This window comes from Delphinapterus leucas, chromosome 13 (assembly GCF_059928025.1).
Source record: "Delphinapterus leucas isolate spDelLeu-1000000601 "Yukka" chromosome 13, BTC_Dleu_Yukka2, whole genome shotgun sequence".
Classification (NCBI taxonomy): domain Eukaryota; kingdom Metazoa; phylum Chordata; class Mammalia; order Artiodactyla; family Monodontidae; genus Delphinapterus; species Delphinapterus leucas.
Genome location: NC_143141.1, coordinates 55,344,964 through 55,372,014, shown reverse-complemented (window position 1 = coordinate 55,372,014; position 27,051 = coordinate 55,344,964). Strand labels below are relative to the sequence as shown.

General features: G+C 48.0%; 1 protein-coding gene across 2 annotated transcripts in view; it reads left to right on the top strand.

The window, feature by feature from the left end:
- Window positions 1-27,051, top strand: part of MSH6 (mutS homolog 6) — a 125,783-nt gene that overhangs the window by 21,400 nt on the left and 77,332 nt on the right. Inside the window, exon 2 of one of the 2 annotated variants that reach the window (XM_030762964.2) lies at window positions 3,074-3,125. In XM_030762964.2, coding sequence (XP_030618824.1) covers window positions 3,118-3,125 — 8 coding nt within the window. In that variant the 5' untranslated portion in view covers window positions 3,074-3,117. Of the gene's footprint in view, window positions 1-3,073; window positions 3,160-27,051 lie in introns of both variants that reach the window. The other variant, XM_022573904.3, reaches the window with a different exon arrangement.

Sequence of the window (27,051 nt, the reverse complement as noted above, 5' to 3'; positions counted from 1 at the left end):
ATTTATTACTAATAACAGTGGCTGTGAAATAGAGCGAACCCCATTTCACCCCTCCTGCTCGTATATTTCTTTCCAATCTTATGTCCTTGGCTCTCTGGAAAGAAGGATAAAGTTCAGGGAACGTCTTCCGTTTTTGAATTACCTGGCCTGCCGGGGCAGTGTGGACCACAGACAGGCGGATCTGGGGGGTCTGGCCCCGCAGACCCCAAGGGTAGAGGAGTGTCCTGTGGGAGTTGCTATGGCCAGGTGAGGGGTGGGTGTCTGGGAGGACTTTCTGCCTGGAGGCCTTGAATACTGACAGCTAACATTTTCCTGGTACTTTACACTTTACAAAGTGCTTTCTCATATGCTTTCTCAGTTAATGTGTGATTCAGCCAAATTCTTAGTAACAGCGGATTTAAGCAGAAAAAGAATCTAGTGAATATTTTGGGTGGGAGCTCACAGAATTGCCTTCAATTTGAAGTATGCAGCTCAGAAGTCAGGTGGGAACCAGGAAAGAGGAGGTGAGGCCCCCATGGCCTCAGACACTAGATGTCACCCAGGCTGGACACAGGCCACCAGAGGCTGAGGTGACCTGTTAGCACAAATTGTCACCCCTGTTGCCCAGCTCAGACACTGTCATGGGCCCACTGGGAGTGACCTCTGTGCTGCCCTTTCAAGTCACTCCAGGATGAGCGCCCCCTTCTGCCCTGGATGCCTGATGAGTGAACCCTGGGGCAGAGCCTGCACCCCGACTACCCTGGAGGTGGAAGTGGGTGGCGTTTTCAACTTCTCCAGTGGAAAGCCAGACGCTCCCATAAAGAGTTACAGAGGGGGATCCTCAGTCCTAAGAGGGGTGGGTCAGATGTAGGGCAGCAGAAGGGCCAGTGTTTATGACTATTTGCACAACAGTCTTGGGGTTTGGGTTACTCTATGCATATCTTATTTATAGAGGGATGCTGGGGGCGGGGTCTTTACCTGAATCGGGGCTACTGGGATCTTTATATCAAAATCTCTGCAGATCTGTCCTGACATCGTAGCTTACTGCTCACAATCAACATCCCGTTAGGGATGCAGTCCAGAGAGCCCTTCTAGAGCCTTCCTCCCCTAGAGAATTCAGAGGGATCATGGCCCAACCATCACCTTGAGTTTGGACTTCCAGCTTTCAGAACTGTGAGGCATATTTCTGTTGTTTTAAGCTGTGTTTGTAGTGATTTGTTGACAGCCTTAGGAATCTAGATGACGGTTATTTGGTCACCCTAAAAGGTTTCCTGGCCACCGCCTATCTGGGCTCCAGCCTCATAGAGTCCCTCCCATCCCCCCCCAACTTATGATACCTCTGCCCTCAAGGGCCTGGATCTTGCAGCCCTCTCAGGGGTCCCCTCCTGGTTGGGAGGCCCACACTTCCCCTCTCCCAGCAGAGTCTCCTCACTAAGCTGCCACGTCAGGTAGGGGGCCAGCAGCTGGTCCAGGCGAGACCACCTGGGTCCCTTCCTTTCCTTCCGGGCCCCTGGGTCCCTAGCGCCCATGCTAAGAGCGATGTCTGTGGCTGGCACTGCTGGTGGAAGACATAGATCTTGGAAAAAAGGCCCTTTGTGACTCTTGGGGCGTTGCTGTGGCTTCCACGAGCTGTGGAAAAAATCGAAGAACCTGCAAGCCTAGCCTAGAAATGGTCTTCACAGGCTATGGGGCAGGGATTTCCTCCATCCGCTGGCTACTGGAGTTCTGCAGGCTGCGGTGCCCCAGGGGGTCTGCCTGGATGTGGTCCCTGGGGGTTGGTTAGGGAAGGAGGCTCTGAATGAATCCTGGGGCTCCAGGAGCCAGGACACCTGTGTGACCACTAGCGCATCGCTGAACTTTTCTATGCCTCAGTTGAGCCCTGCAAAATGAGAGCTTTGCCTTTGGTCACCCCTAAGTTCTCTTCTGGCACCAAAGGTCTGTAAGACCAAACCAGGTGCTGGGCTTTGGGGGTGGGGATGGTGTTTGTAGGGGAACAAAATTTGCCACCCCAAAATGTTTCCCTTTGGCATGAGGATCGATTTACTTCAAGGCCCAAAAGACCCAGGAAGAACCTTCGACCTTCCCCCTAACTGTCTAAAGAATGCACCTGTTGCAGGAAGGGAGCTGTCCCCATGGATGACTAGGGTATGAACTAGGTGTGTAGACAGGGAGGAACCCAGCAAATCTGTCTGTTAGAATTCCTCTCTGTGTCCTGTTGTCTCTGCAGGACCCAGCAAACATTTGTTTACCAAACACTTGCTTTTCCTCTTTATGTCAGTTGCCTTCTTCCCCTTTGAGGTTTCAAATCACTACCCCCAACATCCTCTTTTGTCTTTAGCTGAAGATGGTATTTGAGGTGAGGGTTTCAGCAAGTTACTTAGTTTTCCTGGGTCTCTCCCATGTATACGTGTTATTAAACTTTTGTTTGATTTTTCTCCTGTTAATCTGTCTCGTATCAAGTTAGTTCTTAGACTAGCCAGAACTTCTAAGGGTAGAGGAAACTGTCTTCCTCCCCAACAGTTTCAAAGGTAAATGAAAATCAAACCTGCCTGGAAGTATGTGCAGTCTAGTGAGGAAAGACAGACAGACAGACACTCAGCAGCAAAAGACATCCTCACAAGACAGGGAGAATAGGGACCCTCTCCAGCATCGGCTGTGCAGCCTAGACCCCAGCCTAGATCAGCAGCCTAGACCCCAGACAAACCACTAGGGACCCTGGAGTAGAACCCGGGGGGGTCCCAGCGTGCAGCCAGGGTGGAGTACCTCTCCTGGGGAGCAGGGCACTGGAGGACAGGGGACAGACCTCCCAGAGGGTGGGGAAATGATACCTAAGGGAAGACAGACTTAGCTCCACCTCCTACCTAGGTGTCTGGGCTTTTATGGTATAAATTGGAATAAAGAAGAAGTGGACACTTGAAGAGTGGCTGGATGTGGTTTATATTGGAAAGGGCAGGAAGTAAGCTGGTTGAGAGTGTGAAGGAGCAGGGCTGAGCCACGGTGGACGGTGTCATCAAGCCATCCTCTCTGCTGTTATTATAATCTGCCTTTGGTATCTTATCAGATGACTGTAGTAAAGATTTATACTGTCTTTCAGTTACATTGGATGCCAGACTGAGGATTCCTTCAGTGTTGAGACTGATGTCAAGGTGAGCAGAAGCCAGCTGATCCCGGAGGTTGCAGGTGGGTGGAGCCTGCGTACACGGCAATTGTGGGGGGGGCGCAGGTGGGGAACTGTGGAGTAAAGGCAAAGCGGTGGGCAAACACTTTGTGTTCAGGGCTGAGAAAGAGCAATGTGGCCCAAGGTGCCAGTTTGTGGTGGTGAGGAGGGGGAGGGGAGGGTGACGGTTACCTTCTGGAGCTGTTTCAGTGCCAGGCTAAGGGGTGTCTACTTGGCTTTTAAGCATGAGGCGACACTGCACGTGGAGGCACATGCTGTCATCAGTGTGGCAGAAGGTTCTTCGGGTCTGTGTGTCTCCTTCCCTCCCTCCTTTCATTGCTTCTTTCCACCGAGAACGAAACCGCCCTTCTCCTCAGATGAAACTCAAGCCCAGCCACATCTCAGACTGGGACTTGAACCCAGGGGATGGGACCCAAACCCACTGTCTTTTTAATTAAAACCGCTCACCTGGTCGGAAACTGCAGAACTCACCTCAGGACTTAATAAAGCTCAGGTTCTTTTGTCTCAGCACAGAAAGTATTCCGCGAGAAGCAAAGCCACAGGCAAGACGTGATTTATTAGTACAGGATGCTTGTGAGAGATACAAGTGGGCAGGCAAGGGAGTGCCACCCTGAGAACTTAGTGGGCTACAGTTTCATAATCAAAGGAACGTGGGGAGGGGGAGAAGACCACCTTCCTCCTCGTTCTTTTACTCTTCCATCATTAAATCCTCCTACACATCGGGAGGGGGAGTTTTTGACCCTATATGGCCCTGTCATGGTACTATGGAAATGAACAAAAAGGTGGTAACATATATTAAAATATGGTAAATCATCTCAGGTTTCAGTATAATGTTATCTTTTCCTTATATTTTTGTTTTTAGTGCATGCAGAGAAGCATGTCCTAGGAATCATTAACTTACTGACCTCACTGGGCAGGATGTGGGTCTCATTCCACCATTGTTTTGTTTTGGGGCATGTCTCATGCTTCTATTGGCGGTTTTGTTGCTAAGCAAGCCCGCTTGGTTTAGCTGTTGAGCAAGCCCGCTTTCTTGAGTGATCGTTAACTTCCAGGGGACTCCCATACTTTTCTCTCTACTTACAATCCCTTAGTGGGATTAACCATTTAATCACCTACTTTGTCTCTTTACCCTGTCCCTGTCAAGAACACCTATGGGAAATCAGTCTTGATGGAGGTTGCAGGAATCACAGTGAGATCCAGCCCCACCTTCTAGGAGCTCGCCTCTGGCTGGGGAGACCAATAGGCAAGAAACATCCTTTAATGTGGTCTAGTGGGTGCACAGAACAAGTTGCCTGGGAGCACAGAGGAGGGATCCCCAAACTCAGCCTGGCTTCTCAGAGCTGGGGTCACTTGAACTGAGTCTCAAAGAATGAGTCATTATTCCAGGCAAAGAAAGGAACAGAAAACACATCTGATGTGGGGAATGGTCATTGTTTGGGGTTGGGACTCTGGAGTATGTGTGTGTGTGTGGGGAAGAGGAGGGGGGAGGTGAGCCTAGAAATACAGAGCATGACCAGATGGTAAAGGGCCTTGAATGCCCCACAAAGGACTCTACCCTTACCTTAGAGCCCTGGTAAAGGTCAAACACAGACAGACCTTTTCCCTTTTGCCCCTCACCAACTTCCAAGCTCTTTATCTCAGAATAATCAGCTAAGATTAGAACTGTTTGCCCCCCTGAAACTAGCTAGACACAGATAAGCATTACCTGTTCAGCTAATCGATACTTCTACTGATTACAAACACAAATCTCACTGTAAATCACCCCACCTTTAACTCATAGTTACAACTTGTAATCACCTCACTTGTAACGCCTCCCTATCAAAGTCTAAGGCAAACCACTGAGACACTCTGATCTTCGCATCTGGGAGGCGCTAACTTATTGCAATATCCTGGATAAGCTAATCTCCTTACAGGTCCAGTTTTTGTCTTTGACACCATGATACGCTTGCTTTTTCCAACTTCCTATCCCCTAGAAGTGTCTTCTAGGGGATAGGTGAGAAAAATATTCTTTATTCCTATTTTATGCTTGGGGGAAAAAATGACACTCTAGGATGTTAAAAGCAACTTTCACAAGATCACAAAACAGGAGTGGACCTGAGTCTAGAGTCTGGGTTTCCTGATTCCTGCGACTTCTAAGGCTGATGTCTGCTTCCAGCTCTGAAATCAGAGCCAGCCCAAGCCAGACTGGTAGCTTCTGCTCTTGAGATCAGGGTCTGTCACACTGTGGCAGGGTCCTCTCCTCATCTGCCATAATCCCAGGACTGGACTACGTGTGATGATCCTAAAGCCCTGGAGCTAAAAGGGCTCTTGAGAGGTGATGTGGTCCAGGCTCCATTTTTCAGAATTGACAACAGACTCGTGAGGTTTAGTGACTTGTCCAAGGTCACACAGCAAAACAGGTCCTCCATAGAGCAGGGGTGAGTGGTGAGAGTGGGGAAGACACTTCAGGAGGAGATGTGACCTCTGACCTTGCAAGTTACCTCCTGGCACCTGGATCAGCAGCTGGGATACACCCTTCTTTGGGTCATGCCTCAACCCATTCCTCCCAACCAGTTCTCAGGGTTTGGAGGGAAGCTTTCCCTCCAGTTTGATAGTTCAGCCCATTCAAATAAGCTGCCTAGCATCTCCCAGCCCCACAACTGCAAAGTGGAGTCTGTACATACACTGACCCCTAAACTAGTTGTTGAGATTTTGAAGGGCCAGAAATGGGTTGTTTCTAGGAAGGGGATCTGTGGTCAGCGGATAAATGGCCCCCAAAGATATCCAAAGATGTCCTCATTCCTGAAATCTGTGAATGTATTACTTTAAATGGCAGAGGGACTTTGCAGGTGTGATTTAAAGATTTTGAGATGGGGAGATTATCCTGGATTATCTGAGTGTGCTCTGAATACAATCACAAGTGTCCATGTAAGAGGAAGGCAGAGGGGGATATGATGATGGAAGAGGTGGAAGAGATGTGATGACAGAACCAAGAGGTCAGAGTAATGCAAGGAAGGGGTCATGAGCCAAGGAGTACAAGTAGCTTCCAGAAGCTGGAAGATGCCAGGAAACAGATTCTCCCCTTGAGCCTCCGGAAGGAACCAAACCTGCTGACATCTTCATTTTAGCCCTAAAAGGATCATCTTGGACTTTCAGCCTCCAGGATCGTAAGAGGCTAACCCACCTCCGCCACTGCCTCGCGATTGTAAACTCTGCCCCTCCCCCAAGAATGCAGAGAAAGCCTGGGCAGGGTGACCCCAATTCGTGCTTGGGCTCACACTGTCCTTTCTGTGTCCTGAGACCTCTCCCCAACCAGGCTGGGACTCCTGGAGTGTGGAGTGGCACAATATATGGCTTTGCTAAATAATACTATACCCCACATTTGTAGACTCTACTTTCTCTGTGTACTTTCCCAGGTACAATCTAATTTTTTTTTTTTTTTTTTTTTGGTTGCATTGGGTCTTGATTGCCGCGCCTGGGCTTTCTCTAGTTGTGGCGAGCGGGGGCTACTCTCCATTGCGGTGCGCGGGCTTCTCATTGCAGTGGCTTCTCTTGTTGCAGGGCACGGGCTCTAGGCACGCGGGATTCAGTAGTTGTGGCTCGCAGGCTCTAGAGTGCAGGCTCGGTAGTTATGGCGCACGGGCTTAGCTGCTCTGTGGCATGTGAGATCTTCCCGGACCAGGGCTCGAACCCGTGTCCCCTGCATTGGCAGGTGGATTCTAAACCACTGTGCCATCAGGGAAGTCTCCAGCCTAATTTGATTGACACCATTGTCCCAGAAGGTAGGCAGAAATCATTGCCACCATTTAGAGACAAGGAAATTGAGATTCACAGAAGCCACGTGGCTTGCGTGGGTCACACAGCCCATAAGGGGCAGGATTCTGCACTGGAACATGAGATTTTTTCTTTCTATCCCACTGTGCTCCCTCATCGGGTTAACAACTTTTAAAAACAGTATCACCACCCCTTCCAAAAAGAGCCCACTCTCTAATTTTCTTTCCATTTTGAAAGCGCAGGCCCCATTTGCAGACAACCTTGAGCTGGAAATAGCACAGTATCAGAATGATGTATTGGGATGATTTCCTCAGGCTTCAGGGTGGGTTCCTGGGATTCAGGATTCGCATTAACCACTAATCTTGAGCTCCTTCTTCCTGAAAAGGACTCTGGTAAGGATAATTGGTGCACATTCATCACCAAGGCCACTTTTATATAAATGCAGAGCCTGAAGGCCCAGCTCTCACTATTCTGATTAACACTGCTCCTTGCAAAGAAAGAAAAACGGCCTTTGATTAGCTTCTGCCCCAACTCGGAGAGAGGCCAGTCCAATCAAAAACCACTTCAGCTAAGGGAGAAATGGATGTCACAGAGCAGTGGTCTCCCGATCCCAATTGACTTTTCCTTTTCAATTTCTCTTTCATTTAATAACCTCTTCTTCTGAAATGACTGATGTCACTGTCCTGCATCCAGGGGCTTTCTCAGCTAAAGTATCCAAGGCGTAGAGCGAAGAGCAACTGTCCATCTATCACAAGGCGTGCCGTACCTTCCCACAAAACCTGAATTGAGCACTTCCTGGGTACCCACGGCATGCTTCAAGCCTATCTTGATGCCCAGGGAAGCCAAGACAAGGTCCCTGCCCTCGAGGAACTCACAGGCCTGGGGAAGAAGGGGGAGCGAACACACAAGAAGAAATATAAGAAAAACAAATGTCTGGGCCTCCAGTGCGCTCCATGTGTCAGGCCCCAGGGAAATAGCAGTAAATGGACAGATAAAAATTCCTGCATCCTGGACGGAAGAGAGACATAAGTAAACTATAGAGTCAGTTAGAAGGCAGTGAGCGTCATTGTGGGGGGCTAGGGGGCAGATCAAGCAGTGGGCAGGGTAAGGGAGGGTTGTAATTTTAAAGGGGATGCTTGAGTCAAGGTCAAAGGGAGGTGAGGGAGCAAGCCCTGAAGATACCTGGGGAAGATGTTCTGGGACGGAGGAATGGAAGGATCTGAGCCAAGGGCAGGTGTGGAATTTCTGAGAAACAGCAAGTTTAGAAAGTGGGCACTTTCTTGGCCAGGGGTTGTGAGACGGGAAGGGCCCTTTTTAAAAGGAGTTACTCTAGGCAGCAGTATAGGTAATCCTCTCTGAGCCTCCATTTCAGTTCTCTGTTCGGTTCCAGTGAGGCTGGAAGTTTGCTGGGGGAGGAGCATGGGAGGTGGTAGGTCACAGAGGTGAGGAGGAGGGGCAAATCACCTGGGGGTCTTAGCAGCCGTTTTGCTCTTCAACAGACACGAGTGAAAGGTTAGGCGCAGGGGAGAAATGTGATCACATGTTGGTTCTAAAGGGATTACTCTGTATTAAGAATAGTCTGGACTATTCTAAGGGTAGAAGCAGGGGGAGAAGTTAGTATTGATACAATAGAGTTGATAAGTATATGCATAATGTTTCTAGTTTCCAAAGTGGCTGTGCATTTTGCATTCCCACCAGCAATGTATGAGAGTTCACTTGTCAACACTTGGTGTTATCAGTCTTTAGTTTTAGCCATTTGAGTGTGTGTATAGTAGTATCTCGTGATTTTAATTATTTTTCCTGGATGACTAATGACGTTGAGCATCTTTTCATGTGTTTGCAGTAGAGAGTTGCTGGGGGTTTGGAGAAGGGTGGTGGCTGCAGAGATGACGAGAAGGGTCTGAGTCTGGATATAAGAGATCTGGAAAGAGGAGTGGGGTGATGTACTTCAGATGGGAGAGCCAAGGGGCTCTAGAGCTGGCATCCTTCCTGAGTCCTATAGGAGAAGGAACCACATCCAGACAAATTATATCTCTGCTAGAATTTTTGTCCCCAGTATCCCTCTTCCCCTTCTTCTGAGGTGACAGATCCCTGATTTTGGCTGGGCACATGGCTATCCAGAATGCACTTCCCAGCCTCCCTTGCAGCTAGGAGAGGCCAGGTGACTAAGTTTTGGTCAATAAGATGTGAACAAAGGAGTTGAGGGCAGCTTCCAGAGCCTTCTTTAAAGGACAGCTGGCACGTACTCTTCCCTTAATGTCCTCTCCCTCCGGCCTTTTGCCTTGAACATGAAAACCACTATAGGCTCTACCTTCAAGATGGTAGATTCCAGAACTAAAAGGACGCTGAGCCCCGGGCACCATGGAGTGCTCTGTCAGCCCTAGACCACCACCTACTGACTTCTTGAATGAGAGAGAGGGGAAAATACATTTCTAGTTGGTTTCAACCATCTTTATTTTATTGTTGGTGATGCTCTCAGAGAACCTTATCTAAACTGATATGACAGACAACCAACAGTGCCTGTTGTCAAGAGCTTCTTGGAGGAAGGGGTACATACACTTAGCCTCCAGATGGGTAGGATTTAGAGAATCAGTGGCCAAGGTGGTGAGCACTCTAGCCTGAGGCAGGATGAGAAGTGAGCCTGGCTTGGGGGTGAGACTACAGAGGAGAATCTGCACTGTGTTAAATGGCCCCTGCAGAAAGGCTACCCCTGTGTTTAACTTAAATGTATCACATTGCAGTTTAAACCCCCTTCCCTTATTCACAGGGAATAAGCCTGGCTTCACTGTTGGAAAGCTGAGCCTCTGTGTGCCCGTAGACGTGATTAAATGCCACCGTACCTCTCCACACAGCCAGCCAGCCAGGCCGAGCTCAGTCCTAACCTTCCTCACTCCTAACCATCTGGTTCTCTAAATACGTTATTTTCATCCCCAAAGTCCAGCTCCCAGACCAGACAGAGTGAGCTGGCCAGGGCAGGAAGCCCATCTCCTCCCTCAGCATCCTCCCGGGCCTGGCCTGCTGGGCTCTCGCTGGTAGAATAGCTCTGTCCTTCTCCAGGCCACCTCCCAGACTCTCCCTGTTACTCTGCACCAGAGGAGCCGGGCACCAAGCACGGGACCCTCTGAGCTGAGCCAGGCTGAGTATGTGGCAGAGCTGCCCGGCAGGGGCCTCCTGTCTTCTCGTTCCTGCCTCCCAGAAGCCTCCCTGATGTCAATTATCTGAGATGCAGGACCACCCACCACCAGAACGCCCAATCCCAGAGCCCAGAGAACATCTTTGTTTCTCAGACACCCAGCTCCTGAGGCCAGATGCTGAGGATTTTCTGCACCCAGACATGCAAAACAAAAAAGTGTTCTTATTTGCATGTGGACTCCATCAGAGTGCTGTGCCGGCATTGCACCGGGAAGAGCGGGACAGCTTTTCTCTCGAGGTCGATCGAGGTGCCTTGGACCCTGGTCAAGGATGCCTGGGTGCTGGTTCTGTTCACTGTGGAGACAGTGGGAGGCAGACAGGGAGGAAGGAAGGAGGCGGAAACGAGAGGCACTGCCCTCCACCCAGGATCCGTGGGTTCCTGTGATGAGTGTGGTTCCTTTCTTCCACCAAGGATGCCTCTAGAAGGCAAATTGATTCTTTTCTAATAATCAAATTTTGATTACTCAGAAGTCAGTCTAGCCTCCTCTCCAAGCTTCTGGTGAGTATGAGATGAGCAAGAGAGTTACACAGATGATATGAGTCCAGCTGAAAATGAAGAAACTGGGGCTTTAGGTAGCAGTACAGCCTCGTCTCAGAGACTTTGAAGCTTTTGCTTGGGCTTTTTGAAATACTGTCAGTAACCCATAACACCCCCTACCCCCATTCCCTCCCTGACTCGTGCTCAGGGCCCAGCTTGAGAACCATCGCCAAGTCCAAGAAATGCCTCTGGGACGGCAGCTCTTCGAGCAGGTGTTTCAGGGCCTCACTTGGAGGTATCCTAGGGTCCCCCAACCATCTGCAGTGCATCAGGGTGAGTCCTGATCTGCGGCTTCCCATTCCTAGAAATTCCAGCAAAGTTCTTCGTACGCCCAGAGATGCTGATTGTGGGAAAAGTATGTGTATGTGCAGTGGAGGGTTGGGGGGAGGAGCTTGGGTTTCTTGAGGAAGCTAATTTTATGACTAATTAAATCTGACACGATGTGGAGAATCCTAGCACTGATTTGCAACACTCCTCACGATGCTCTTCACACCTTCAGTTTACCCAAAGGGCAGGGTTTTTTTTTTGCGGTACGCGGGCCTCTCACTGTTGTGGCCTCTCCCATTGCAGAGCACAGGCTCCGGACGCGCAGGGTCAGCGGCCATGGCTCACGGGCCCAGCCACTCCGCGGCATGTGGGATCCTCCCGGACCCAGCACGAACCCGCGTCCCCTTCATCGGCAGGTGGACTCTTAACCACTGCTCCACCAGGGAAGCCCCCAGGTGATTCTTATAAGGCTCAGGGAAGTCTATGGACCTCAGCTGCAGGGACACACTTGCAGGAAACATGCAGCCAGTGATTGCTTTTGCAGTTCACTCTTTACACAGCCCTTCCGACCTGTGGATTCCTTCTTTTGATGCGTTAATTCTTTCAATTAGGGCATTTGGGGGAAACAGGGAGCTATTTGATCTCAATAACACTTTGTATAACTCTGTTCTGATAAATATTTTATAGTTTAGCTTCAGAGGTCAATTTGATTTAGCTATATCTGGTGAAGACATTCAATTTTTTTTTATCCTTTTAGCTAGAAAGGCTGCCATTGTAAAGTTGCCCTGTGCTCCTCTGTCGGTCACCCCCTGCAGACCCCCACTGCGCCCTGTGCTCAAGCAGATGTAGTGTGGTTGGTGCCCTTTGTTCTGGGTGAAAGGTGTATGCCGGTGTGTTTTGGTTTTTGTCTTTTTTGTTTTGCAAGACAAGAGTTTGTGCCGCCCTGTGCTTAGAACTCTAAATCTGACTGCTGGTGAGGATGGAGCGAGAGCATATTTGCATAGAGAGTCTGGGGAGGGTAGCTGTATGTCTGGGTTTGGGTTGTACCGTTCCACGTGTGCCCAGTATGCTGATGATACATTACAGCGCCCCCTTCCGACTCATTTGCCACTTTGGACAACAAATTATAAGGACACCATTGCAGGAGCCTCTTGGGAAGCAAAGGATCAATATTCTGACCCCTTTCTTTTTGAGGATAAGTTTTCCTTAAAAAGTTCTGTGGCCTGGGGTACCCTGACTGAGATCATAAGATGACACGGGAGGTGGGGTGGGGGGGCTTCCCTGGTGGCGCAGTGGTTAAGAATCTGCCTGCCAATGCAGGGGACACAGGTTCGAGCCCTAGTCCGGGAAGATCCCACATGCCGCGGAGCAACAAAGCCCGTGCGCCACAACTACGGAGGCTGTGCCCTAGAGCCTGAGAGCCACAACTACTGAGCCCATGTGCCACAACTGCTGAAGCCCACGCACCTAGAGCCTGTGCTCCACAACAAGAGAAGCCACTGAAATGAGAAGCCTGCACGCCTCAACGAAGAGTAGCCCCCGCTCGCCACAACTAGAGGAAACCCAGGCACAGCAACGAAGACCCAATGCAGCCAAAAATAAATAAATAAATAGATAGATAGATAAATAAATAAATATTTTAAAAAAGGAAGATGACACGGGGGACCCCAGGGAACTCCTTGGAAGGGAATGGGAAGGCTGCATGCAGGTCCAACGCCGGCGTGGAGTGGACCAGTTCTGGGTATTACGTGGCCCTGGGGCTGCAAACCTCTCCCAGCACCCCAGCCCCACTGGCTCTGTGTGCCTGTGTGTCCACCCTACGTGCTTCCACTCATTCATTCATTCGTTCAGGCATGTTTACTGCACCTGTCCTGTGCCAGGCTCTGATCCCGCTGAGGGACACAGCAATGAAAAATAAATACCTTACCTTACTGGAGATTGTTTTCTAGTGAGAGTCGTAGGACATTTTGTAAAGGAGCAAGTAAAATACTGTGTCATACGGTATTAAGTGTGATCGAGGAAAACGAGTCAGAGTAAAGGGAGGCGGGCAGTTATTTTACATTAAGCGGTCAGGGGAGGCCTAAGGGAAGGGAAGCTGCTGGGAGAGTTCCAGGCAGAAGGCGCAGCAGTGCAGGGGCAGGACAGGCTTCTCCGGTCACAGTGTAGCTGGAGACGGGGTGGGGGTGGGGGGATGCGGGGCGGGGCGGGCCTTGTAAGCCGTCGGAGAGGAAGGCAGGAAGGTAATGAGATGTTCCTTTTTATACTGTCAGGGAGGAAAAATATGTTTTTCCTCTATCCTTTGAAGATTTTGGCTGGAGCCCCTGTAATAAAAGACAGATTGAGAAAAGCATACACATTTATCTAATGTAAGTTCTGCATGACTCAGGAGCCTTCTTAAGGAAATGAGAAACTGAAGAAGCAGTTAAGCCCGAGTGTTTTAATGCTGGGTTTGGTGAAGAGTACAAAGTCGTGAGGAAACATCATGGGACTGATGGGGTTTAGGACACACTCCCCCAAAATGCGGCACCTTGGCATATTACATATCTTAACCTCAAGGAGTTTGAGAAATAGCAGAAGCAAGAAGGTCACTCTGACACCCACCCCTTCGCCCTTCTTCCCTGAGAACAGCAAAAGGTACATGTGAAAGGTACCCTCCCCGTACCAGCAGGAAGGGAGGCATCCTTATCACCAGAGTCAGGAAATTTAGGGCTTAGAAGGCTATATAACTGAACCTTGTTTCTTCTTCACCATTAACTGCCTCCAATCCAAGCCCTTTGGTCAATTCTTTACAAATGTATTGTTTCCTGTCTAAAAGGTATAAACGCTGTCTGCTCTGGTCACTTCTTTGAGCCTCATATCTTTGTGGGGCTCTCCTACGTACACACCTAATTAACTTTGTCTTTCTCCTGTTAATCTGTCTTTTTGTTATAAGAGGGTCTCAGCCGAGAGCTTAGAAAGGTAGAGGGAAAATTACTGCTCCTCCCTCACAGGACAAAGCAGGTATAAGCTCAGGGTAGTAACTGGGGGAAACTCAACAGGGCTTGTTCATTAGGATTCTTCTGGGTGTCCGTCTGTCTTGGAGATGAAGCTGCTCTTTCCTCTGGGTACAGGGAGGGTACCTCGCAGGAGGGTCTTATGACCTGCTTCAGGAGAGAAGAGTGGGGCAAAGTCAGAGTGAACTTCCTGTATCTGCGATTTTCTCAAATTCCTTCAGCTTAAAATCTTCAATACATATATCAACATGCTGTATTTTGGGGTAGCATGTTCTAAACCCTGTCAGTACTTAGCAGAACTTTGAATACAGAAATAACATAATCTAACAGGAAACCCCTGTACAAACTTTTATAGCACCTTTATTTGTAGTAGCGAAAAGCTATAAGCAACTCAGATAACCTTTAAAATGTGAATGTTTAGGGCTTCCCTGGTGGCGCAGTGGTTGAGAGTCTGCCTGCCGATGCAGGAGACACGGGTTCGTGCCCCGGTCTGGGAAGATCCCACATGCCGCGGAGCGACTGGGCCCGTGAGCCATGGCCGCTGAGCCTGCGCGTCCGGAGCCTGTGCCCCGCAACGGGAGAGACCACAACAGTGAGAGGCCCGCGTACCGCAAAAGAAAAAAAAAAAAATGTGAATGTTTAAACAAACTGATATATCCACAACAATGGACTAATACTTTGTGATAAAAAGGAACAGACTGGAGCTTCCCTGGTGGCGCAGTGGTTGAGAGTCCGCCTGACGATGCGGGGGACGCGGGTTCGTGCCCCGGTTCGGGAGAATCCCACATGCCGTGGAGCGACTGGGCCCATGAGCCATGGCCGCTGGGCCTGCACGGCCGGAGCCTGTGCTCCGCAGCAGTGCGAGGCCTGTGTACCGTAAAAAAAAAAAGGAACAGACTGTTAATACACATAACAGCTTGGACGAATCTCCAGGGAATGATGCTGGTTGAAAAAAGCCAATCCCTAAGAGCTATATACTGTAATTTAGATAACATTCAAAATGACAAAATTATATAGACAGAGAAGAGATTATTGGCTGCCAGAAGACCAGGGTGTGGATGAGTGTGGGCGTGGCTATAGAAGGGCAACAAGTGAGATCCTTGTGGTGATGGATAGAACTATTCTGCCTCTTGACTGTACCAGTATCAGTATCCTGGGTGTGATATTGTATCAGAGCTTGGCAAGGTGTTACCATTGGTGGAAACTGGATAAAGTACACGTGGATATCTAATGGGATCTCTCCATATTACTTATGACTATACATAAAACGATCTCAGCTATAAGCTATAAGCAACTCAGATAACCTTTAAAATGTGAATGTTTAGGGCTTCCCTGGTGGTGCAGTGGTTAAGAATCTGCCTGCCAATGCAGGGAACACGGGTTCGAGGCCTGGTCGGGAAGATCCCACATGCTACGGAACCCCTTGCTCCTAGAGCGTGTGCTCTGCAACAAGAGAAGCCACCGCAGTGAGAAGCTCGCGCACCACAACACAGAGTAGCCTCCGCTCCCCGCAACTAGAGAAAGCCTGTGTGCAGCAACGAAGACCCAATGCAGCCAAAAATAAATAAATTTATTTAAAAAAATTTTTTTAATGATTTTACAAAAATTATTTTTTAAAAATTACAACCTCTTCTCTGTGTAGGGTCATCAAAACCACCTTGGAACTGTTCTGTGAAGCCACTCCATTGACTCCCTTTGTTATATAAATGTGAAACTTCTGGGCCTCTCAGGCACTCTTGATTGGCTCCTCTCACCTTTTGTATGCAGAGAAATAGGAGATAATTTGCATAAGGAGCCCCAGGGCATTCTGGTAGGGAAGGTGGTAGTACCCTAACTCCTACTGTCTGATGTGACCATAGACCAAAGTCTACAGACTGCAAGGAACCCCAAGGTCTCCATGAGGGTCAACAGGACCCACAGAGACTGAGGCTGGAAGGCCCTCTGGACCCAGCCACACCAGTGCAGTGATGCACTCCAGGAACCATGAAAAGATCCGTTAGGGAGATTCTGTAATGGAGAGAGCCTGACCCGGGAGGCCAGGTGTGGGCCCCTGCAAAGGCCAGCAGAGGTGTGGGCCTGAGTCAGTGGACAAGTTTAGTTCTCTGTTGGTATGGGCAGGCCTGCCTTCAACAGCAAACCCCAAGTAGCATTTGTAATAATTTGAGAGAGAGAAGCCTCTAGAGGAAGATAATGGACTTTCCACTGATAAGGGCCAGTGAGAGCTGGAAAGACTAATTCGAAAATCAAAAAGGTATCATTGTATTTGCACCTCATGCTCATAGAACACATCATGTTTGTTTCAAAAGAGACTGAAATTGGACCTATGAGGGACAGTCTCCGTTTACCACAGCCCTGAGTTCAGTATTTCTTGACAATTGCTATTAATTTTAAACAATCCCCACAAAGAAGCCTCTCTTTCCCTCCCTGACCTTCTTCAGGGTGTTGCCTCTGTCCATTATTCTCTCTCCAACTTGCTCAGAACTCCAGGTGGAGTCGATTCAGGAGCAGTCAAGGTTGCAAGCAGGCACGGAATGATCATTCTGGACCAGAATCTGCCATGCCCACCACCCCAAACCATCTAGTTACCTTAGGTCTGTGAGTTTGGGACAGTTAGGGAAACTCTCATAGACACCAGACAGCTGTGTTCTAGATGAGCGAGGCATATCAGACATGTTTACTCTTTAGGAGACAGAAGCCTACTCCGAATGGTAAGTGCATGGTGGTTCCCTATAAGGAGAGAGCTGTCAATCTCACAGGCATCATGGGACTAGAAAGCATGCAGCCAGGAAATCCTCATGGGGCCCGGAACAGGGAAGGTAGGAACCGTCAGGGAGGGGGAAATATCCCCCTCTGCCCCTCATGAGTTCCTGTGGCTGGACTAATAATAAAATCAACACAAGACAGATTAACAGAAGAAAAAGAAACACAATTTAATTCATGTGCACAGAGGTCTCATAGAAATAGGACCTAAGAAGTGGCCGAAGCAGGCAGCTTTTATACTTTTTAGACAAAAAAGACAATAACTTTGTAAGGAGTTGACAGGACAAAGAAATGTAGGTTTTGGTGCTTAATTGGTGAAGAATCTAAACAGTTGGGGCTTGGGGTAGTAAATTAAAGTTACAAGGTTTGTTTATCCACGTTGTTGGAAGACAGAGGAAATGAAAGGTGCCCACCGAAATAAGAAGGCATCTTGAGACCGAAAAAACGAGGCAGGGAGCTCCATATCCTCAGTGGATCAATTTATTATAGGGTAACTTAGAGGGTGGGGTCGGGTGGATGACAGTACAGAAGCATTCGCAGCACTCCGCACTGCTGAGGGGCCATGGGGACAATTTTATAGTTAAGTTAGGGTATGGGGGTACAGGCTTGGAAACAGGACGTGCATTCCTAAGTCAAGATTTATGAATAGGTAACCAACCTCATGGGTACTGGCAATACATCAACAAAGGTCTTCATTATTGTTTGGGGACAAAAAGAGCATAGAGGCCACATGGTCCTAATGATCGTTAAACAATATCTATTAACTACAAAGCCCTTGGCACAGATAAGTGATTTACTGTACAGTCCTGAGCAGAGTCAGCAAAAGGACAGGACGAGCCATCCAGGCCCCAGATAGCGTCAGTTATGCTAACAGACACACAAGGGCTTCTTGGCCCAATATGTCCTTCTACCTTCAGGTGCAGGGACTGCACCTTTCATATGAGAGAGGTATTTCCTACTTCCAGGGAGACAGAGAGGAGGGTTAGTGGTTTTTGTTTTTCCTTCTTTTTTTGGCTGTGTTGGGTCTTCATTGCTGTGTATGGGCTTTCCCTAGTTGTGGCGAGCAGGGGCTACTCCTCATTGCGGTGCGCAGGCTTCTCATTGCAGTGGCTTCTCTTTGTTGCGGAGCACAGGCTCTAGGTGCACGGGCTTCAGTAGTTGTGGCACGTGGGCTCAGTAGTTGTAGCGCACAGGCTTAGTTGCTCTGCGGCATGTGGGATCTTCCCGGACCAGGGCTCGAACCCGGGTTCCCTGCATTGGCAGGCGGATTCTTAACCACTGCGCCACCAGGGAAGTCCCTGTTCTTCTTGTATCGGCTGTTTCTTAAACAACTTTAATGCAGAATAATCAATATGCCACTGAGGCATATTTTGGGGTGGCCTTCCCTGGGCCCCAACAGAACCAAAGCTTTCCCTGACATCTCCCAGGGAGCCACGGGGACTGGAAGAGCCTGCACCATCCTCCTGCTCTCAGCTTCCCCATGGTTTCTCGGCCCCTCAGTGACCTCACATTGTACGTGACTTTGACTTAACCATAGACTGTGAAGGGGAAAATTCCAAGGAAGAGGCATGTGCTGGGTGATCACCTTGAACTCTTCCTTCTGCAGTGGGAGCCCTTTATCCACAGGCAGATTCTCTCTCTAGGGCAGGTAATCTGGATCAGGTCCTGTGCCTGCTCCAGGCTGGCCATCTCTGATGTGTATTTTGAGGGCATTGGGAAACTCACAGTTTTTCCACCTCCCTGCTCCAGAAATACTACTATCAGAGCCTCTTTTGTGTTAAGCCGTCTCCAGGCAAGGCCTCGGTGCTGGGGAGGAGCAGGGATAGAAGACAGGACTCAGGCCCAGCTCCCTAGGTACCTATTCCCTGAAGAACTGTAATAAAAGGCAGTTTGTGATAAGTCACAGAAGAGAATCTCACGCTACAAACGTGTTTGTGTAGGGAGGTGAGTTGACAGATGTTCAGGCTGGGGTGAGCGCCATCTGAACTGTAGTCTAAGAGCTGTGACCACTAGGGCTGGGAAGGTCAGATAAGTCGAGTTCCTGGAAGAAGTTGAACTAGAGCTCGCAGGTCCACGATGGGGCAGACTTGAGTCTGCTTAGGAAGAAAGGGGGCCATTGAAGAGGGGAAATAATCCCAAAGGTGTTTGTTTTTGTTTTTGCGGTACACGGGCCTCCCACTGCTGTGGCCTCTCCCGTTGCGGAACACAGACTCCGGACGCGCAGGCTCAGCGGCCATGGCTCATGGGCCCAGCCGCTCCGCGGCATGTGGGATCTTCCCAGACCGGGGCACAAACCCATGTCCTCTGCATTGGCAGGCGGACTCTCAACCACTGCGCCACCAGGGAAGCCCCCCAAAGGTGTTTAAGACCCAGCTTCAAAACTTCGAGTCTTCCCAGTGACTCAAAATAAGATTTAAAGAATTAAAAACAAGATACATTCAAATATAAAATGGACATGTACCAAAGATTTTATTCAACTCTTTAATTAATGAGGGAAGAAGTAAGATGGTAAGGCTGATTAAAAGAACATTGTAGGGGTCTGGGTGAGTGAGTTAGAGAGAGGAGAGGGAAATAGGTGTAAAAGGGCAAGATGAGAGATTCTTATGGTGATGGAATTGTTGTGCATCTTGACCATATCAGCATCAGTATCCTGATTTGTGACAGGGTGCTATAGTTTTGCAAGAAGAAGAGAGAAAATTTTTCCTCTCTCCCTCTTAGGTTCAATCCTTAGGGGCCTGTGAGTTAAACTAACAAACGACAGATTAGGAAGAAAAAAGACATGTTTATTCATGTATGTATGTGGGAGTTCACAGAAAAATGTGACTCAAAGTGGCAGTTAGAATTTGGGGCTTATGTACCATCTTAATAGGCAAGAGTATGGGGAGAAAGGGTACTGATGGGAAAATAAATGACTTTTAGGAAAGATAAATAGGCCCTCAAGAGAATAGATGGGAGATATGATAGTTTTGTGACAGTGTGTGTTTAGGTGATTTCTTCTCCCGGTGATATCTGGTGATAGGAACCAATCTTCCCTGGTCATAAACCTTACAGAGGAGGGGATTTATGACAATTGAATTCTTTTGAGGGACTCTGCTTTTAGGCAAATAAGGGGAGTTCAGAGGGAAAAAAAACCTCTTCACTGATATATTCTGGATCCCTTCACAGACATCCTCTTGAACCTGTTTACGGTTAAATATAGTCAGCCCTCTGTATCTGAGTGTTCCACATCCACAGATTCAACAAACCACAGACCAAAATATTTGGAAAAAAAATTCCAGAAAGTTCCAAAAGGCAAAACTCACATTTGCCACTCACTGGCAGCTATTTCCATAGCATTTACATTGTACTCGGTATTATAAGTAATCTGGAGGTGATTTAAAGAATATGGGAGGATATGCGTAAGTTATATGCAAATACTACACCATTTTATATAAAGAACTTGAGCATCTGAGGATTTTGGTATCCTTGGGGGTCCTGGAACCAGTCTCCCACCAGTACAGAGGGACGACTGTATCTACACCCAGTATATACACACACACTTGGATTCCCTGTAATTCCAGCCTCCAGGACTGCCCGCCTCCTCTCTTTGCCTAGTTATTATACAGCTACCCCTGGCCCCCAAGATGTCCAACACTCCCCTCCCACCTCCATTCACCCAACCCCTGGGTTCTCACCCTATTATCTTCACTCACAGGTAACCCTCCTCATTTGAGGTTTATCTGGAGGGGGGCTGGAGACCAGTAGTCCTTCTCACCAAAGACACCTTGGGTGCTCAAGAAAGAGAAACAAACATTTTCCTCTTCACTTTGTCTCTCAAAAAGAAGGTAACACCAAGCCAGCAAGATATCATGCACTGCTCAGCTTCCACAAGGAAGATTATCTACACAAAAATCATTCCCTCGTTCTGCCCCCTCCCTCCCACCCTCCCCCCCCCCAACGTTGTTTTCAGGAAAACCCAATGAGCTCTCTGTCTTGCCCCACAGAACCCTGGCATCCTCTTCCCTTCTTCCCAGACTTGCCCATGCACGGTTGACTCTACCAAACATCCATGTCCATGCCGGCACCTTAGCCTCTGGGGCAGAGCAACAGAGGGCTAGTCTTGAAATCGAAGAGAATCTGTTAGAGATATAATGTGTGCAGTAACCACTGCCTCTATTTTCATTAGAACACTCTTAATCAGGAGTGAGGACGCTGTCCCTGTGGACAGCTTTTCTGAATAAGCATACCGTCTCCGTCTTGTTTCTGAGATTAAAACTGCCTTTTTATTGGAAAAAGGGTGATTCCAGGAGAGGCTTTCTTCCTCCAGCACCACTGATACCCAAAAGGTCCCAGTTACCCCACATCTGACTCCCTTAGACTTTGGAAGGAGGAGAGGGCTCAAGGGCTGGCCTCCTGCTGGTGAGTCCTGAGCCATGGGACTGGGTTTTGCATATGCAGGGGTACAGCATCCTCCCTAGATTTTGCTCAGGGCCTGGTAAACAGTAGGTACTCACTAAAGAATGAATATTTACATTTAACTGACTTGTGCCCAATCCATTTCTGGATTCTCTTCCCCACTCAAGTCTCTCAGCATCTACCTTCTATGTGGTTCCCCCCAAAATAAATGACCACTGTCTTGTGGAGGGTCTATTACTGGTACAGGGAAACAAGACTATGTTCATTATCTTGATTATGAGGATGGCGAAGGAGAGGAAGAGTTTTCCTCAACCGTTTTAGGGTCCCGGGCAGGGTCTAAACTTTTAACTGACAAAGACAGGAGAAAAGCATACAAATTTATTTAATGTAAGTTTTATGTCACATGCGAGCCTTCCTAAGGAAATGAAGACCTGAAGAAACAGTTCCATCCAAGTGTTTTTATGCTGTCCACTCTTCACCCCTTAGACTTTGGAAGGAGGAGAGGGCTCAAGGGAAGGAAAAGTGGACAGTTGTGGGGGGAATATGATAGGTCACATGGTATGAACTAAGTATAGTAACTGCGGGAAACTTAGCGAGGCCTGTGTGTTAGGATTCTTCTCAGCAACGCTTTGTCTTCGGGCATAAGGATGCTCCTTTACTGCAGTATAGGGAGTGCACCCTCACCTGAGTGTTTATAATCTGTTTCAGGGCAGAAGGGTGCTTGCGCTATTTTCTTCAACTCCTTCAGCTTAAAATATCCAACGTGCCAGGGTGTCATATTTTAGGATAGCATGTCCTGTTCTGTTTTTGTTTTTGTTTTCTCATTAAACTTTGTTTTGATGGGCCTCAAAATTCTGTGACAGATTTTTGGTCAAGTTATTTCCATTAAAAAGTACTGATATTAAAACTAATAACTTAAAACTGCAACACACACACCCCAGAGAAATGACCCACAAAACATTCTCCTTTCCTTCTGAAGTTTCTAGAAAACACTGTTATCATAACCAGTCTTTTACTATTAAACTTTAATGGCAATTGAGACAAACACTTTTGAGACCTTTCTTCCACCACTGATTAAGCCTGGGACAGCAGGTTTGGGGATAATATTAATTTAGCCTTCTGAGCTTTCTGGGCAGGCTTGGTGATAGGTTCAGAGGGGGATACATATGAAACTTATCAATTTGAACACTTTAAACAGATGCAGATTATTGTATGTCAAAAAGGGAGGTTTTTTTTTTTTTTTTTAAAAAAGAAGGATGTTTGTGAGGGAATTCCCTGGCAGTCCAGTCGTTAGGACTCTGTGCTTCCAGGGGAGCTAAGATCCTGCATGCTGCGTGGGCATAGCCAAAACAAAAGGGCGGGCAGGTTGCGTTCATTAGCCACCCTCACAGGAGCCAACCACTTTGATTATACCCTTTTAAATATTGTTCCTCAACCCCCATTATAGCTTTCTTACCTTTTGGTATTAAATATTTTTACTTTTATGAATATAGTAGACAGTATACATTTTCTCTTTCCATTTTTATTTGACATAATAAAATTTGCCAAATTTACTGAGAAAGTTTAATTTTCTTTTTTTAAAAAATAAATTTATTTATATATTTTTGGCTGCATTGGGTCTTTGTTGCTGCACGCGGGCTTGTTGCGGTGCGCAGGCTTCTCATTGCGGTGGCTTCTCTTGTTGCGGAGCACAGGCTCTAGGTGCGCGGGCTTCAGTAGTTGGGACGCTCGGGCTTAGTAGTTGTGGCTTATGGGCTCTAGAGCACAGGCTCAGTAGTTGTGGCGCACGGGCTTAGTTGCTCCGCAGCATGTGGGATCTTCCCAGACCAGGGATCGAACCCGTGATCCCTGCCATTTTTTTATTATTATTTTTTTTTTTTTTTGCGATACGCGGGCCTCTCACTGTTGTGGCCTCTCCCGTTGCGGAGCACAGGCTCCGGACGCGCAGGCTCAGCGGCCATGGCTCACGGGCCCAGGCGCTCCGCGGCATGTGGGATCTTCCCGGACCGGGGCACGAACCCGCATCCCCTGCATCGGCAGGCAGACTCTCAACCACTGCGCCACCAGGAAAGCCCCAGCTGAGTGTTTTCAAGAAGCTGCTTTCTAGTCTTCATCTTGAGCTGAAATCTCCAGCCCGACTTTATCCTTCTCAGCTCATACTGGCTTGGACCCCAGTTTAAGGGATTTACTGGCAAAATTCTAGAGAAATGGGATCCCAGAGGCTGGGGATGGGATAAGATTTGGGGAGTTAGTGGGGAAAAGGGTCCAGAAAGGAAGGTGGGATTTGGGGCATTGTAATTCTGTAGAGGTCCAGGCTAAAAGTCCAAGACTGCTTAATCAAGGTCCTTAAGAGGTCAGGGGAAATGTTTTACTGAAGCAGAAGCATGGAGCTTTCAAAGCAACCAGTTGGGCTTAGGGAATTTAAAAGGAAAGCATTTCATTTGTCCTTCCTAGATAACTGAGGCTAGGGAATAAAAAGTCATAGCAGCCCTTCTTCTGCCTTCAAGATTTTATGGATCCAGGTGGGTGGTACTAATGGTGTAGTCTCCTGGATCAATATTTTATCCCTCTCAGATGGCACAGCTGCAGGTACCTGGGGCCTTCTGAAGCTAATGCTTCCATCCATAAGAGTGGCTCACAGTGGGATTTCAGACACTACATCAGGCCAGTGGTACTGATATCACTGGATAGGACAGCGAATAGCCTACCGCTATTTTTACGCTGTCCAATATTTCAGCCGCTCACCACGTGTCTACTGAGCACGGCTAGTGCTAGCGGCTAGTCCAAAATGGGTTGTGCCCTACATGTAAAATACACATCAGATTTTAAAGACTTACTGAGAAAAAAAAGCATGTTAAATAGCTCATCAATTCTTTTATATTGATCACATGTTGAAATGATATTTTAGATATATTGAGTTTAAAATGTTATTAAGAATAAACTCCCTTGTTTCTTTTTACTTTTTAAAAAGTGTCTACCAGAAAATTTAAAAATATACCTGTGGCTTGTGTCACATGTCTACTGGACAGTGCTGACCTACTCTGTCATTCGCCTTCCCACACAATTCCAGAGAGGCGACAACTCCCTAGGCTGTCATCACTCCCACCTCTCTTGACAGGAGTTTGCTTTTGAATGGCAACTCCTTTCTTCTGGTGCTCATTCATGGGATAGATGTCTCTCGTCCCCAGGTAGTAGTTACTCTATTCACGCTCCCTGAAATCAATGAAGCGGGGCCACCCTACAGGACTGGGGAATTAGGAGACTTGCAATTTAGTCCCAGTGTTGCCACTGATGGGTAGCAGAGTATGCCACCCCAAAATATGCTACTTCGGCATAAAGATTGTTTGAGCTCAAGGCAATTGAGAAGAAGCAGATACAAGAAAAACTCTGCCCTCCCACTGCCTAAAACCAGGACATAAATCTGTAGAGATGTCCTCCTCCCTTCTCTACTAGGAAGAATGGAAGTTAATCACGGGGGATGACTCTAGACCTTTATCATCCCAGAGATGGCACCAGAGGAACTGACATGATAAATTTCACTAACTAGCCCTTATCTTCTATTAGTTCCCACATATATTTACCTTCCCCAAATTTGCCATGCCTAGAAATTCAAAAAGTCTTTTTTTCTCTGTCTTGTCACGCCTCTGTAAATTTATTATTCTTTGGTTAAGATGCAACATAAGCCCAGTTCTAGCCACCCCTTTGAGTTACTCATCACTGAGGTTTCTCTCGAGTGATGTGTTAATAAGCTGCTCATTTCCTCTTGTGAATCTATCTTTTGTCAGTCTAATTTACAAGGCCACAGCCAATGAACCTACTAAGATGGGTAGAGGAAGAGGAGAATATTTCCTCCCTGACATCACTGACTTCCCGTGGAACCAGGGCAACTCCCTTAACCTCCCTGGACCCTCCCTTCCTCACTTTCTGAATGACACAGCCTGAGTGAGATCAACACAAAAATCCCTTCCAGGGCTTCCCTGGTGGCGCAGTGGTTGAGAGTCCGCCTGCCGATGCAGGGGACGCGGGTTCGTGCCCCGGTCCAGGAAGATCCCACGTGCCGCGGAGCAGCTGGGCCCGTGAGCCATGGCCGCTGAGCCTGCGCATCCGGAGCCTGTGCTCCGCAACGGGAGAGGCCACAGCAGTGAGAGGCCCGCGTACCACAAAAATAGAAAAAAAAAAAAAAAAATCCCTTCCAGCTCTATCTGCTTGAGGATGTAGGAAGATAAAGGGGCTTTTATTATATTGTTATTGTTATTTGGTGACCTTGTAGCTTTTGTTTAGAAAAGCAGCCACAGCAGGTGCACCAGGCCTGACCCTCTCGCCCTGGTCCAGAATTGTGACTTCTAACCTTGCTGCATTTCATCCAGGAGAAGTATTGATAGTTCCTGCCACCATGTCTTTGTCTACATTATTCCTTCTCTATCAACATTAATTCACCCAGCTTATATTGAGTGCCTAATATGTGCCAGGTACTGGGATACAAAGATGAGGACACTCGGGTCTGCTTGAGCACTCATCTTTCTGTGGGATGTGACCCATCCATCCACAGACAACTGTAATCCAAAGTGGATAATTTAGTGAGTGATCTGCGCTTGGGTAATAGGGCAGAGAAACAAAGCATGGGCTCGGGGGTGGGAAAGTTTCCTGGAGGAAGGACCGCCTGTGCTGGGTCTTGTGGGGTAGGTGGGAATCTGCCAGCTAAGAGATGTGGGAGAAAGAAGGCATTCCAGGCGGTGGCAACAGCTTGAGCAAACACAGAGAAGCAAGGCGCAGCTTGGCGTGGGATGGAATTACAAATCGGCTAGTCGTTGGAGCTTAAAACTCAGTAGTGGGAGAGGAAGCTGGAGAGGTGGGTGGGAGGCTGCACCCCAGGGCCGCACTAAGAATTCCTTAGGGCATCTAGGTCCCTTTCCTCTTCATTTTCTTGGCTTCCTCCCTTCCGTTTTCCTGGTTTAGTAAAGGTGCTAATTCCTCTTTGGAGCCTCTTTTGGACTCCAGCTTCTGTCCTCCTGCCAAATCCCACCCATACCCCCCTAATGTCATCAGGGGTGATTCACCTGTAGGTTCTGGAATGCTGGCCGCTTCCAAAATGAGCCAGGAAATGAGTTCTGAGTGGCTGGGAACAGTCCTCTGCTTTGAGATTTGGAGCAGGGAGCATCCATGCTGTTCCGGTAGCTCCATTCACTGTTGCTTCCTTTGGACTTGTAAGTTATTCTAGCAAACCCCAGCTGCTCTGCAGTGAAATGTTCCAAATAATTAGTATTTTTGCAGGAATTACCTTTTTAAAATATATGTGCCTTAAAAGATTGGTTACCGTGCAAGTGTTTTTGACTGCCTTTTGTAGCCCACTTTCTCCCCCAGTAGGACCCATGTATAATTTTAGGTAAAAGTAGAAAGGAAATTATGATTCTATAATCATAGTCTAGTTTTAGCAATACAGCTCCTTCAGAGAATCTCAACCTCTCTGAAGCCCTCCTGGGCGCAAAGAGCTCAGACATTGAATTCCGGCAGGATTTGGGCAGGATCCTCACAGAATCTGGCAGGTGACTGTCTCAGGCCTGAGACATGTTCCACTGCTTGGAAAAGTGGAGCTGTGGACAGATCTGCTGATGTTGAAAGTGTAAGACAGGTGGGGTGCAACTACCATAATCACTCAGACATTATTAGTCCATGATTATTCCATTTTCTGTAGCAATTCACCTCCCTTCTGTTTCCTCTCACCTGAGATACTGCTGTGCAGGCTGCCAAGGCCTCAATATGTCCAGAAACCACAAAACCATCAATATTCACAGAAACAGGTTGGTGGTCCCCACCCGCCTCGGTGGTTTCCCATGATGGCAAAGGAAATGACCTGACAGTCATTCTCAATGACCATAGATTGACCTTCAGTTTCCTTGTTATATTATCATTATTATTTCCTTTGCTTAAGAGAAAGGAAAAGGACCTATTACGTACAGTGGGTCCTCAGTATTTGTGGATTCCACATCCATGGAGTC